This window comes from Echeneis naucrates, chromosome 5, assembly GCF_900963305.1.
Source record: "Echeneis naucrates chromosome 5, fEcheNa1.1, whole genome shotgun sequence".
In the NCBI taxonomy this organism is placed as follows: domain Eukaryota; kingdom Metazoa; phylum Chordata; class Actinopteri; order Carangiformes; family Echeneidae; genus Echeneis; species Echeneis naucrates.
The window spans coordinates 15,950,693-15,963,301 of record NC_042515.1 but is presented as its reverse complement, the minus strand read 5'-3'; the positions used below and the strand labels follow the sequence as shown (position 1 = coordinate 15,963,301).

General features: G+C 41.7%; 1 protein-coding gene across 1 annotated transcript; it reads right to left on the bottom strand.

The window, feature by feature from the left end:
* Positions 1–1,131: 1,131 nt before the first annotated feature.
* Positions 1,132–4,946, bottom strand: LOC115043656 (adenosine receptor A1-like). Its single transcript, XM_029502291.1, has 3 exons — positions 4,609–4,946; positions 2,023–2,311; positions 1,132–1,888 (listed from the first exon to the last, which is right to left on the bottom strand). Exons 1-3 carry the CDS (start codon positions 4,944–4,946, stop codon positions 1,505–1,507), a joined length of 1,011 nt encoding a protein of 336 aa, XP_029358151.1. The 3' UTR covers positions 1,132–1,504.
* Positions 4,947–12,609: the final 7,663 nt, after the last annotated feature.

Here is a 12,609-nt window from a genome sequence, read left to right as displayed (position 1 = left end):
GAGCATCACAGTGGCCTTGATGTTGACTTCAAGGTGATGTAAACTCTTGATGAATTCCTCAGCTGGACTGTCACCCTCTGGTCCCCTTGTAAACTGAATAATCCTTCCAGTCCTCCTCCCCTTCCTATCCTCATAAACGATACACCACCACACTCTGCGCAGTGACATAGGATCGATGTGGGCACACAAAAAATGGTCCTCAACCACTGATGGCCCCGATGCAGAGAAGCATGTAAAGTGAAATCCCATTTCTCTCACAGCACAGAACAGATTATGACGGTTCCACCTGCTAATGCACATACAGTATTGGTGCTTTAAAACAAGTCTCTTAATATGCTGCCGAGCGAAACCTGAAGAGTAGCAAGAAGGATGGATTTCCAAATCTGCAGCTCTTTGTACACAGCAGTGCTGTCTCAACACTTTTTTTTTTTTTTTTTTTTTTTTTCGTCAAATCTTACTCTATTGCAAAAAATCAGGAGAAAGAGTTTGAGATTAGCCTTTCTGTGTCTTGGAAAGGGCCAGCAAAATGATTAATATTCCCAAGATCATATGAAGCCTGTTGAATGGAGAAGCTCAGACATTCTTTAGATTCATAGTTTTCTGCTTAACGACTTATGTAGTTACAACAGGTGGCTGCAGGGCAGCGAATATTTAATGAGGAACATCAAGTAAATTGTCTTAAACACTGATGCTGTTTTTAACTACAACTATTAGTTAATATCAGTTATTGTGTTGGCTTCTTCTAAGCTAGTACATATAGGTTACTTGTGAAATGTGTATGACCATTAACACAGCTGGTAGACAGAGGGTCGTCCCTAGTTCCTCGTTTTTAACATCCAAGGTGACATACATCCTGGATCCTGCATCCTCTTGAATCAACAAGTTGGTTGCACAAATTTAAACCTAATCCTGTTACTAGAACAGTGACAAATGTTTCCTCTGTTCTCCTTGGTTGCACTTCTTCATTTTCTTTCCATAAGGCCACAGAAATTAGCAGAATTAATGTAACAAAAGATTTCTGACAATTCCGATGAAAAATGTCATGAGTTCTGGATTAGATTTAAAAAAAAAAACACAGCACAGGATACATAAGTATTGAACTATATGTGTTGCACATACAGTACACACTTACTGATTCAAGTTCAACAGGTTGGTGCTGTAAATGATGAGAAGCCCCTTATCCCGTTTGACATCGTCATCATTTTGTCAGCCAACGGAGAAACAGTTTCACAGTCAGTCTTATCTAAACCAAAGCCTGATTTAGGTACTGCCCTTGCCTCCTGTCCACTTGTCCCCCTGTCCTCTCGGAGCATGTTGGATGGATGAAATCACTGAGTCTGCAGTAGAGTTCCCTCGAACCATTTCATCCTCTGATGTCCTCTGACGCCATCCAGGCTGTTTCCAGATCCTTCGAGTATGAAAACAAAGTAAGAGTCCTATCCAGTCTATGAACCCTTGAAGTGAAACTCGACAGTTAAACATGGATAAAATGAGCTGCCAAAGGTCACACATCATCGTCGTCATCATCGTTCTGCCCGAACCTCCTCTCATTACTCTGTCCTCTCTGGCTGCCCCTTTGAGGGAGCCGAACCATTGAACTCCAACAGAAGACATATTGTTTCCAGATTTTCCAGAATGCTGTGCGGAATTTCTTGATGCGGAAAGCGTACACTATGGGGTTGACGGCTGAGTTGCCGTGGGTGAGGATGATGGCAATGTAAATGAGGAATATTGGCTTGTCACAGGCAGGGCAGAAGAGGGTGATGCAGTTGAGGATGTGAAGAGGGAGCCAGCTGACTGCGAAGAGGAGAAGAACAAGGGCAAGTGATTTGGCTAACTTAAGCTCCTTGCCGTAGTAACGCCTCGGGTCAGCGTGGCTCGCTGTCACCTACAGGGAGACACAATCATCACTTTATTAATTTAGCTTTAATCTAGTCAGTTCACATTAAGTCTGTTCTTACAGCAAAGTTTTCAGGTCGCTAAATGGCAAATGAAGCAAAAGAGCTTCTGAGAAAATCTCACCTTCTTGTTGAGCTGTTTGTGGATCATGTAGAAAATCTCAGTGTAGATGGCCAACATAAGTAGCAGAGGGGGCAGCACCCAGCCAAAGAAGTTGAAATAAACCATGTAGTCCATGCTGATGACCGTCTCAAACTCACAGGTCACCACAAGGTCATCTGTGATCTTTGAGCTGTTGAGGTGCTGGAGGTTATTCCAGCCGAACATAGGTGCCATGCCTACAATGATGGACACCAGCCAACACAATAAAACGGCGGTGCCAGCTCGCCGCGGGGTCACAACCCGCTTGTAGCTATGGCAACAAGAAAGAAAAAGAGAAAATACTGAGAAAAAAGAGCAAAACTCTGTGGATAGACAATGGAACCTATGATAGATGAATATCTAATACCACAGATGAAATATTATCAGGTCACTTTGTTTTCATTGAATCTAAGAGCGTGCGTGTAACTTTCGTAAAAACACTGTTGAGACATTTACAAGATAACACTAAATCATATACATAAAACATGGTGTAACACAACAGTTTAGTAATGTGAGTTATAGAGCGAGATATACCAAAAATTTCTTAACATTAGCCAACCATTAAGTACTCATAGCAGCCCCATGCCAAAGCCCAGGGGAGAAGGTTGAGTTTAGTTAATGTTGCTCATATTTATTTCAAAAGAAGAATTTGTTATATTTTTCTTCAAGCAGAAACAAACTGAGCATATTTCAGCCTGGCATGTGAACAGACTCCTGCGCCTGTCCCACACAGCAGTCTGCTTTCGGACAGATCTGTGAATTCGTCACTATCAAATGAATTATGGGAGAGTGTTGATTTTTTTAAATTAGCCCAAGAGCAAAAATTCCCCTCTCACAGTCACTCACTTTGGTATGTGAGGCACATTTGTTCTTGTTCTCCTTCGACGCCTGCTCACTGGCCCACTTTGAAGGAAACATGACTGACATGGCCAAATGTTCGTATTTCTCACTTTCCCATCCTCACCGTTTGGCTGTTGGCTGTGGCCAACACTTTCTGTCATTTAAAGTACACACAGATGCTCAGAGTTGTGTGTAGAGAGACTCTGTCTGTAGACAGCCTTCCCAAGAGTGTTGTCAGTTATTATAACAGTTTGTGTACTCACAACCATCCATATAGCCGATTGGAAAGCCTTGCCTGCATATAGATCTGCTGTCTGTTGCTCCTTTTATCCATCTATCTGTATTTTCCAGTGGCACATTGATCCTTGTCTCCCGCTTTCAAAGACTATCATATTCTTGGGATATTTCATGGTAGTGTGCTTCCAAACCACTTCAGATTAAAAAATAGTCAGCGCTTGTTATACTGTTCCCTCCAGTGTCCTGATGGTGGGTTAGGGAAGGGAACTTCATTTTATGGTTTACATTATCACTTTACCACAGAATCTGAACTCTCAACTCTTCTAAATGGAAGGCGTTAATGAATTCTGTACACAAAATGTGCTTTTATACTTTCTTCTGTTGCACAATCCAGTCATGGAAGACTTGATGCAGACATGATTTACAATTTCCTTAAGACATAAAGCAATGTCACTGCATTTTTATACTATATATGCAATTACTTTTTGGACATCCAAATTTATAGAGGTAGCCTCATGTCACTACATTAATTACGCTGTTTAGTTTTTTTTTTTTTAAGTCAGATTATCATTTAAATAATACACAATCTAATTAAATTGCTACAATCTTGTCACTGTACCCTGCATTATTAATATCTCAGAGGCACTCTGTGTAAAGGCTCGTGTGTGTGTGTGTGTGTGTGTGTGTGTGTGTGTGTGTGTGTCTCTTTATGTGTTGGTTGCCAGTATAAGAAATTACGCAATCCATCAACCAGCCACCATGAGGCTATTGACCAATCATGCATTCAGTCCCAGACATTGCCAGGCTTATTGTCAAATAAGATCACCTGACCTGGAAACTCTAGTTTTCAGTTAAACTGTTATGTGTTGAGGGAAAAGCTGGAGGGCAAAAATTAGTATGATACTGACAGTTTTTAAATCCAGTTTCCACCATGATGTTGCTCCTGAACAATCCAGCCTATGGGATAAAGATCAAGTGCAACATTTCTCCCACAAGCTTCTTGCATATGTCCATGTCCTATAGGGGACAGGTTGTAGTGACTGAAATGTGAAATCTGTCTCTCTGTCTGTCTGTCTGTCTGTCTATACATCCATCCATCTTTAAGTCCTGCAGTCCTGCCATCAGTGCCTATTCATCTGCGGCATTTATCAATATGTTCCATGTGAACTTTTGTCCATTCAATCTCTGTGTAAGACTTCACTTATGTTAGAAAAGTACAATCAGGCACTCAGATCTAAAGAACTGATGAATTCATGAATGAAGAGGTGAAACATGATTCGTGTTTCGTCTAATAATCAGCCATGATTATGTCAGACTTCAGCACAGGTGGAAACTCCTCTACATGTCACAGCAGATGAATGCAGCTCAATGTGGACTCTGTCCGGAGGACCGGATACCTGACTGTCCTTGGTCCGACGATCGGATCTGACACAGGCGTTTCAGGAGACCGGCCCAGACCGTGAAAACTAAAGAATTCACCTTTCGGCCTACCTCATGGGGATCTTGACTCTCAGGTACCGGTCGATGGCGATGGCCAGCAGCGCCAGGATTGAACTCTGGGTGAGGACGAGCACCGTGCAGGCGACCAGCAGGCAGCTGTAGAAGTGCGTCTGGAGTCCGATGCTGATGGTGATGGCGAGCGGGATGACAAGAGCCCCGACCGCAATGTCAGCCAAGGCCAGGGAGACGATGAAACAAAACGTGGTTTCCCTCAGAGAACGGTTGATACGCACAGCCCAGACCACCATCACGTTCCCGATGACCGAGGACACGGCGATCACCACCTCCATCCCGATGTAGACGGCTTTAGAGGCGGGCAGAGCCGTCATGATTCCGGATGCTGGATGAGTGAGCGCGCAGTGGGGGCAGCCGGAACACGTCAGGGAGGTCCGTGTTCGGGTTTGACGGTGCCGACTGAAGCCTCCCAGCTGAGGGCTGGCATGTTTTATGTCTCACGGAGGCAGAGTTTCTGTGTGTTGCTCCGGTCCAGCACTCCGGGCTGCGCTCCTGACGCAGAGCCTGGTCTCCATGCTGTCTGAGGTGGTGATTCCGGGGTGCAGCTGGTGGGAGGGACCGGGGACCGACCTGGGATGCTGTCTGAGTCACACTTTTCCTACATCGGAGATTTGTCCAGTTGTGAGTCATGTGTGAAACGCTGGAGAAGTAAAAACAAATTGGCCTATCCCAACATACAGACCAGGAACAGAAATACTGATCCACCAGGGAGAGTCATTTTCATAGATTTATCAGCCTGTCGATTCAAAACCGGCCAAATCCCCTGTAGGTAAATCATCCCACTTTAGAAACTATGTCTAACCAACCAAGCAGAGAGGTCAGGCCGTCATTAAAACCTCCTTACCTTCTTTCTGCAAAGTCATGTGTGAATGAAAGCTCGCCCTCTATGGGAGTAGACAGTGAGTCATGAGGAGGAGAACATCAAACACAAAGGTGCATCTCTGCACAACTTTCATTGCGTAGACTCTCTTATGTGTGACAGAAATGTTGTGGCGCCAAGATCCCCACGGTTGTGATTAGAGAGCGGTATTATAGAGCACTACTGCTCTCTTTTTCTGATTTTACTCAGTGGGAGTGCAGTGAAATAAGCCCAAACTCACTTCTTGCTGCTTTGACAGTGGAGAGAACACACAGAAAGGAAGACTGATGAAGACAAATGGTGTATTGCTTGGTTTTTCAGCGAGGCAATAAAACACCATTGGACAGCATCAACTTGGTATCAGTAGGAAAACAGAAGGACTCCACTGCAAGGCAAAGCACACAAACACACTTATATAGATGCAGATGAGACTCAGAAACTAGCCCAACAAAAGAGTGTTTGCTTAACACACACTAAGATACCACACATGTGGTGCCTTCATTGTGTTTCGTTGTACCTGCAGCTCGTGAATCAACACACTTTGGACAAACTTCTCCAGTCAGATCATCTCTGACTCTGACAGCCTGGTAACACACAAAATGATCAATGATCTCTCCTCTTTCTGTCTCCCAGATTACAGTGAAGGTTGTCTTCCGAGAATGATTTACATCTGACTCTGCCCAAAGTCCATCCATCCATCCATCTCCTACCACTTTTACGTTTTCAGGTTGCAGAGGTTGCTGGAGCCAACCTCAGCTCACACAGGGCGGGGTCACCCTGGACAGGTCGCCAGTCCATCACAGCACCAACACACAGAGACAGACAGAGACCAACAACCGCTGACACTCACCTACAGACAGTTTAGAGTCAACCGTTAACCCAAACGTGATGTTTTTGGATGGTGGAGGAAACCCACACAGGCACGGGGAGAACATGGAAACTGCACAGAAAGCCCCCAGACTGGGAACCAAACCCGCAACCTTCTTGTGGTGGGGAAACAGCGCTAACCACTGTGCTGCCGTGGTGCCCTCTGCCCAAAGGCCGGTAAGTAAATCAAACTATTCACTTCTAAACTGGACAGAATCTAAAGGAAATGAGGGTGGGAGGGTTTATCTTAATGATGTAAGCTTGTGCAATTTTCTGAAATCTGTACTCTGTAATTAAAAAAAAAAAATCTAATTGGCAGAAACTTGGTTTGCACAATGTTTACAGCCCTATATAGAGGTCATGATAACTGGCTTTGTGCTGGCCTTATTTTAAAATGTTTTCTTGGCGATCTGAATTTCTTTCAATATCTTACACATAATATCATGTTCAGCTATGTAGTTCCACGACAGGAAATGTAAAAGTGGCCTGACATATCACCCTAACCAAAGAGACAATGTGTCATAGCGCTCATCTTAGATTTCTACAAATGTTGGAAACAAAATATGTTAATGTTTCATGGAACAACAGGAAATACTGCCAGGTTTTGAACAAACAGGAGATTTTTCAAACATGACAAGGAGAAATGGTGCCGTACAAAGATGCAACATTGGAATATGACACAAGTTAATCACTGAATGACCTCGGATGATTTCAAACATTCATTCAGGTACCCAACTGTAATATCCAGTTCTGAAATAGACAAAAGCATACCAACCAGTGGGGGGATGAAGATCAGTCATTAATTAGTTCTTTCAGTTTATCGAAGAAAGTTTGTATGCATTTTTACTTTAATGATCACAGTGATTTAAGAATTATCAAGCTCTTCAGGATCACCTACTGATCACCTCTCTGCTGCCAGTGTTGAGCAGCACAGACTTTACAACAGAAACAATGAGCTGCAGCAGTGCCAGACAGTATCTGGAAGCTGTTTTAATAAAGGCAGATCGAGGCAGGGGCTATTTTTTATATTGGCCCACTTTAGCTGCAGACCATCCGTCCTGGTCTGTGTCCCCACTGCTGAGCCAACCGGTGCAGGCTGGATGAGGCTGTCAAATAATACCACAGAGAAACACACACTTCACACAAGCAACAGTCTGAAACTTGAATCCAATGTGTAACAGAAAAGCCATTTCTGACTGAGATGGAGGTCAAAACAAGGAGTCATTGGGCTTATTTGGAAAAGGAGGCACTTTTTTGTGTAACCATCCTCTCTTGCACATTATTATACTAACTCCATTAACAGTGACACTAAACTCATGTTACTCTTAGTTGTCCACATTGGACATAACATCCTTTTCCAATGATCAGATCTGTGTATATGGGAATAGTACTCAAGGACGAGAAGCGAGTATAATCGTCAAAAGCAAAAAAACAAAACTGTGTGCATGCTGGTAGATAGATAAATAAATTGTGTTAAATTTAAATATATTTTTATGTAGTGCAGTGTTTATTTATTAGAAAGAGGAGGCCATTGGTAGACTACACAGAAAACTATCAAAATAAAACTAAAAGCAAAATTTCTTTCTCTATCTAACCAGGAAATGAGTGTTCCCCAGCTTGCAGTTGCATTGATTTGAATTTGTGTGGTGGCTGTTGAAGCATGATAATTTAGGGGGAGAACGTGCAACTCCTCATCAACCCTCTCCAGCACTAAATGGAGGCAATTGTTCAGACACATTGCTGCTGGAATGAGCCTCATATCATAAGTGCTCCATTTGGGTGTACCGACATGATGCAGCAAAAGATGAGCTAAAACTCATGCGATTATGAAGACGTTTCATGCTCTTCAGTCTCATCTTTTTATGAGACTATAATCTAGTTCTGACTAACAGTGTTGAATTTATTAGTTGCCGGCCCTTTGCTACTACAAACCCCTGCAGCAGCATCATGTTAAAACGCTGTGCCCTCTGAACACTTCCTACGTATTAACTGCTGCCTATGTGCAGAAGACTGAGAAGACCACATACAAGCTTCCAGGCTCCATAAATTCATTAAGTCAGCCTGTAGATATTACTCCTAACTTTAAACCAATGTTCCAAACTGTTATTTACAACAACAAGCACTATAGTTCGTCTGACTGAAATAAACTGCAGCAGGCAGTCTCTCTCTCTAATTATGTTTTATCATCTGCAGACTCTTGTTCCTGCTCCTGTGGTGATGCAGCAAACAGGTAGAGTTGTGTTGATTATCGCTAGAATGTGCAATCATGTTAAAACACTGCAGTTTTGAAAAATCTTCATTTTACAAGATGAGTCTCAGCAACAGCTCTCCCAGTAAAGGCTCACTGTTCACTGCTCCTCTGTTAGGGCCAATTAGCATCTTCCAGTCTTCTGGAAGCACAGCATATCGCAAAGCAGCTGGGGACAAGAGGGTACATGCACTATGCAACAAGACAAGGAGACGGGAGGGTGCAACAAAAAAGCCCCCAGTGTTATCGGAGAGAGTGGCTCCAGTTAAGCAGGACAGATACTGGATGCATGTGCTTTAAAGTCTGTGAAATGAATCCCTTTAACTTAATAATGTGGAGTAAATCAGGGTTATACGCGAGTGTGCCTGAGAGTGAAAATGACAAGTCACCAAGAGGTTATCTTCCAGGATGAGTAAAGGGCGTCGACTGTTTATTCTAGATGTGTGAAAAACTGGCAGAGGAAAGAAGAAACATACCTTTAGAGCCTGGAAAGAGTCGAATTTTGCCCCAATAATCTTTTATTGTCTCTACTAACAGGAAGAATGATTTGTTGAATGAAACAAACGCAGTGCAATCTTCCCAGAGACTTTATTTTTAATTTCAACGTATTTTAGACAAGAGATTGCTGAGTCACGTAGTTACCCCAGAAAGACAAAGATGTAACAGTAAGGTAAGGTCAGGTAAGACTGGAATGCCAAAGGTCAAAGGGCAAACAACCAATGACCTCTATGGGATTTTGAGGAAGCTGGCTATGAAAAGCTGAAGCAAATTTCTATCCCAAACAACTATCTCTTGTGTTCACACAGCAAGTATAACCCGACATTATTCATATTCATCACTTACTCCACCAGGAAGTAAAGCACCACTCATCACATCATTCGTCATGTTCAACAGATTATTCTCATTTTGAGGTTGTACATTTATTCATCCAGGATGCCCATTCAGATCGAGATCACATTTTTAATGCGTTATAGCACACAATACTATAAAATACAAAGAAGAAAATACATTTGAGAATATATGCCATTAATTGACTGTAGAGTTGCAGTCATCTTCACGGTTCAGTTTTAATTTGCAGAACCATTATGGCAAACCAACCACGACAGCTTCCGATACTGATTTGAGCGTAAGGTGATAAAAATTTTAAGTAGGCTTGGAAGTTTATGTACATTTGCTTCATAGATAAAGAGCAGCAGACGTTGCTGTCTACTGATAAAGGATACAACAATGAGTCCAAATCCAAGTTTCACTCTCAGTTTTTCAAACAAGCACCTCCGCATGTGATTTAAAGGACTTTTCATACAAAGAGTGAATCTTGTAATCTGTACTCACAAGAAGTGGGATCTGTTTAAATGTAGTTTTTGATCCAATTTAGTAAAGTTTAAGCTGTTAGAGAGAGACATTCACTTGAATGGGGAACTCACCTCAGACTAAAGGTGTGTGTGTGTGTGTGTGTGTGGATGAGCTTAAAGAGAAAGCAGAAAAAAAGATTATTTCCTCAACAGCCAGCCTGTGTTAATTACCGCATCCATTTTGATTTGAGTAGATAGAGAATAACAAATATAATCCTTTAACCACCTGCGGCTCTGAGCTGTTGGGACTTTTTTAAATGCACAGCAGTGGTGCTATTTCAAATCTGAGCACTTTCTTTGTATTTTGACATTTCATTTTAAAACGATGAAGTATTTTTAATACTACACAAATTCCTGGGGCATACTTTTTGCCCCAGCCACCCCCTGAACTGTAAAAACACAGACTGTGCTTTAAATTACATTAGGGAATATTGTAGGTATTATTTCTAAGAACAACAAATGAAGGGCACTATCACATTTTCTCATTACGTTGATAAAAATATATCTAAAATGTAATGGCCCATACAAATGTGTGGACCATTGCAATTAATTTACAACTAAATGTGCTGTTTCAAATCAGTGTACAGATGTTTGCGCTGCCTGTTCTGCTCCTACAATGTGTTTCTCTGCCTTAGAAACTACAAGACTCATCTGCTGTCTCATTAAATTCTTCAAAAAGTCTGCTGGCCAAACAGCCTTTTTGTACTTTTTGTCTGCCGCTGAACATGGTTTCCCAGAGGGAGCAATCAATCACCATCACTATCTTAATGCATTAGATTATTATTCATCTCAGAAAGTTATGAGATGGGCTGAAATAGTCTGACTGCTCAGAGAAAGCATAAGTGAACAGGAGTCACTTGGAGGCAGTTCTTAAAGAATAAGGCAGTGAAATTTGATGCTGAACTGTTTCATCTGCCCAGTAGTTAATGCTAATGTTGGCTATGCAAAGGTAAGTTTTCATTGTACGGCACAGTTTTCCATTTTATCACTATCTGACATGAAGAAAACCCAAAATAATAATTAAATGAATAAATATATAAAAATTCCAATTCGTTAAGTTATAAGGTCACAAAAGTAATCACCACCATGGTCTTACGTACCCCAAATGTCCCATTTATTTATTGAATTCCATCTATCTGTACATTACCATCTACCTGCATAAGACTCAAGTCATATTATTCAAACTTTCAGTTAAAACCAAAGTATCCTCTTAGATGAGAGGATAGTTTATTTCTTCAGAATCGGCCACGGATGGAAAATGAAACCGTGTAATGTAAATAGAGCTAAAACTTAGAATAATCCAGAGGGACACATTACAGTCTCCTGTGACTTGTGTTTCTGTCCCCTTGGTGTCTGGAATTCTTGTTACATTGTTTTGGCCAACTAGTATAAGAAAATATCTTATCCTGCCATAGAACATTTTCAACTTTTGAAACAAATATACGCACAAAAACACAGTATGTTCTCAGTGGTTGTGTATTACCTTCTCTAAGTACATCATGTGAGTGACTAATGATATTTACTTCTTGAAGCATTCAGAATCCAAATCACAAATACTTTATTAATCCCCAGAGAATATTTTCTAGCCATTCAAGATCAGTTCTCATGCAGCAGCTGCTCAATGTTGGGGAGACATTGATAAACACAATATAAATAAACCCAGTGAGTCCAAAAATATCAGAGCAATCTTATCAGAGGGGTGTACTACGAAGTGAGATTAGTGTGTTAGCGAGGTGTGTTGAGCTTAAAGCCAGACTTTTCCGTGCCATGAAGGTGGCTCCTTTAAGATGGCTATAATCACCCCAGTACGTTATGCTGCGAACATCACCTGGTCCGGACCAGTTTTTGTCAAACGAAGCCATGCACTTACAGTCACACAGCCACCAGCAGCAGTTTTTCACCCAATAAAAAACACACCTCCAGTCACAGGATGTTTTTTTAGGCTGAAGGGAGGGTTGCAAAATGTCGTCTCCCTGTGACATTAATGAGCAAGAAAATGAATTGATTCTTATTTAGATTAAGATATCTAACCCCCCCAAAGGGTTTCTCCTCATTATTGATCTCCACCTGTGGACTAGTTTAAGAGAAATAAATAAAGTGGATTCAAACAGCAAACAAAGATAAGAGTAAATGGCAACTTTCTTTGACAGTCCCCTCTGTGTGGGGGCCAGCGAGGGTGTGTGCTGGCAGCTTGAGCAACTCTACAGTGTCTCCTTCAACTGTAAATTAGAGTAAAACTTTTCTTATCTGAGAGACAATAAATATGTATTTAGTATTTGCCTAAACGCCGCTTTTTATGTGAACGCGCACAGAGCCTGGGTCGACAAATCAACCTGATAACAATCTTCGTGATACTCCGTATCTCCAGTTGGAACTTTCGGCTTTGTCCAACCAGCTCACCAAAAGAAAGCTCGGCTCTGTTGAGCTTCCTTCGTAATACACCCCTCAGGGGTATAAATAGGGGTACTTCACTGACAGCAGCAGCATAATTTACTTAATTATTGTTGGGTGTTGTGGCTTAGTTTCCAGCAACACTATGTTCAAAGAAAAGTAAAATTGCCATTTGCCTGAAATTTTCCCCTCTCTCTTCGAAGCTGAAACATTTCATAAAATCGTCCACAGCAGAATACTCTGAGACACTGTAAGGTATT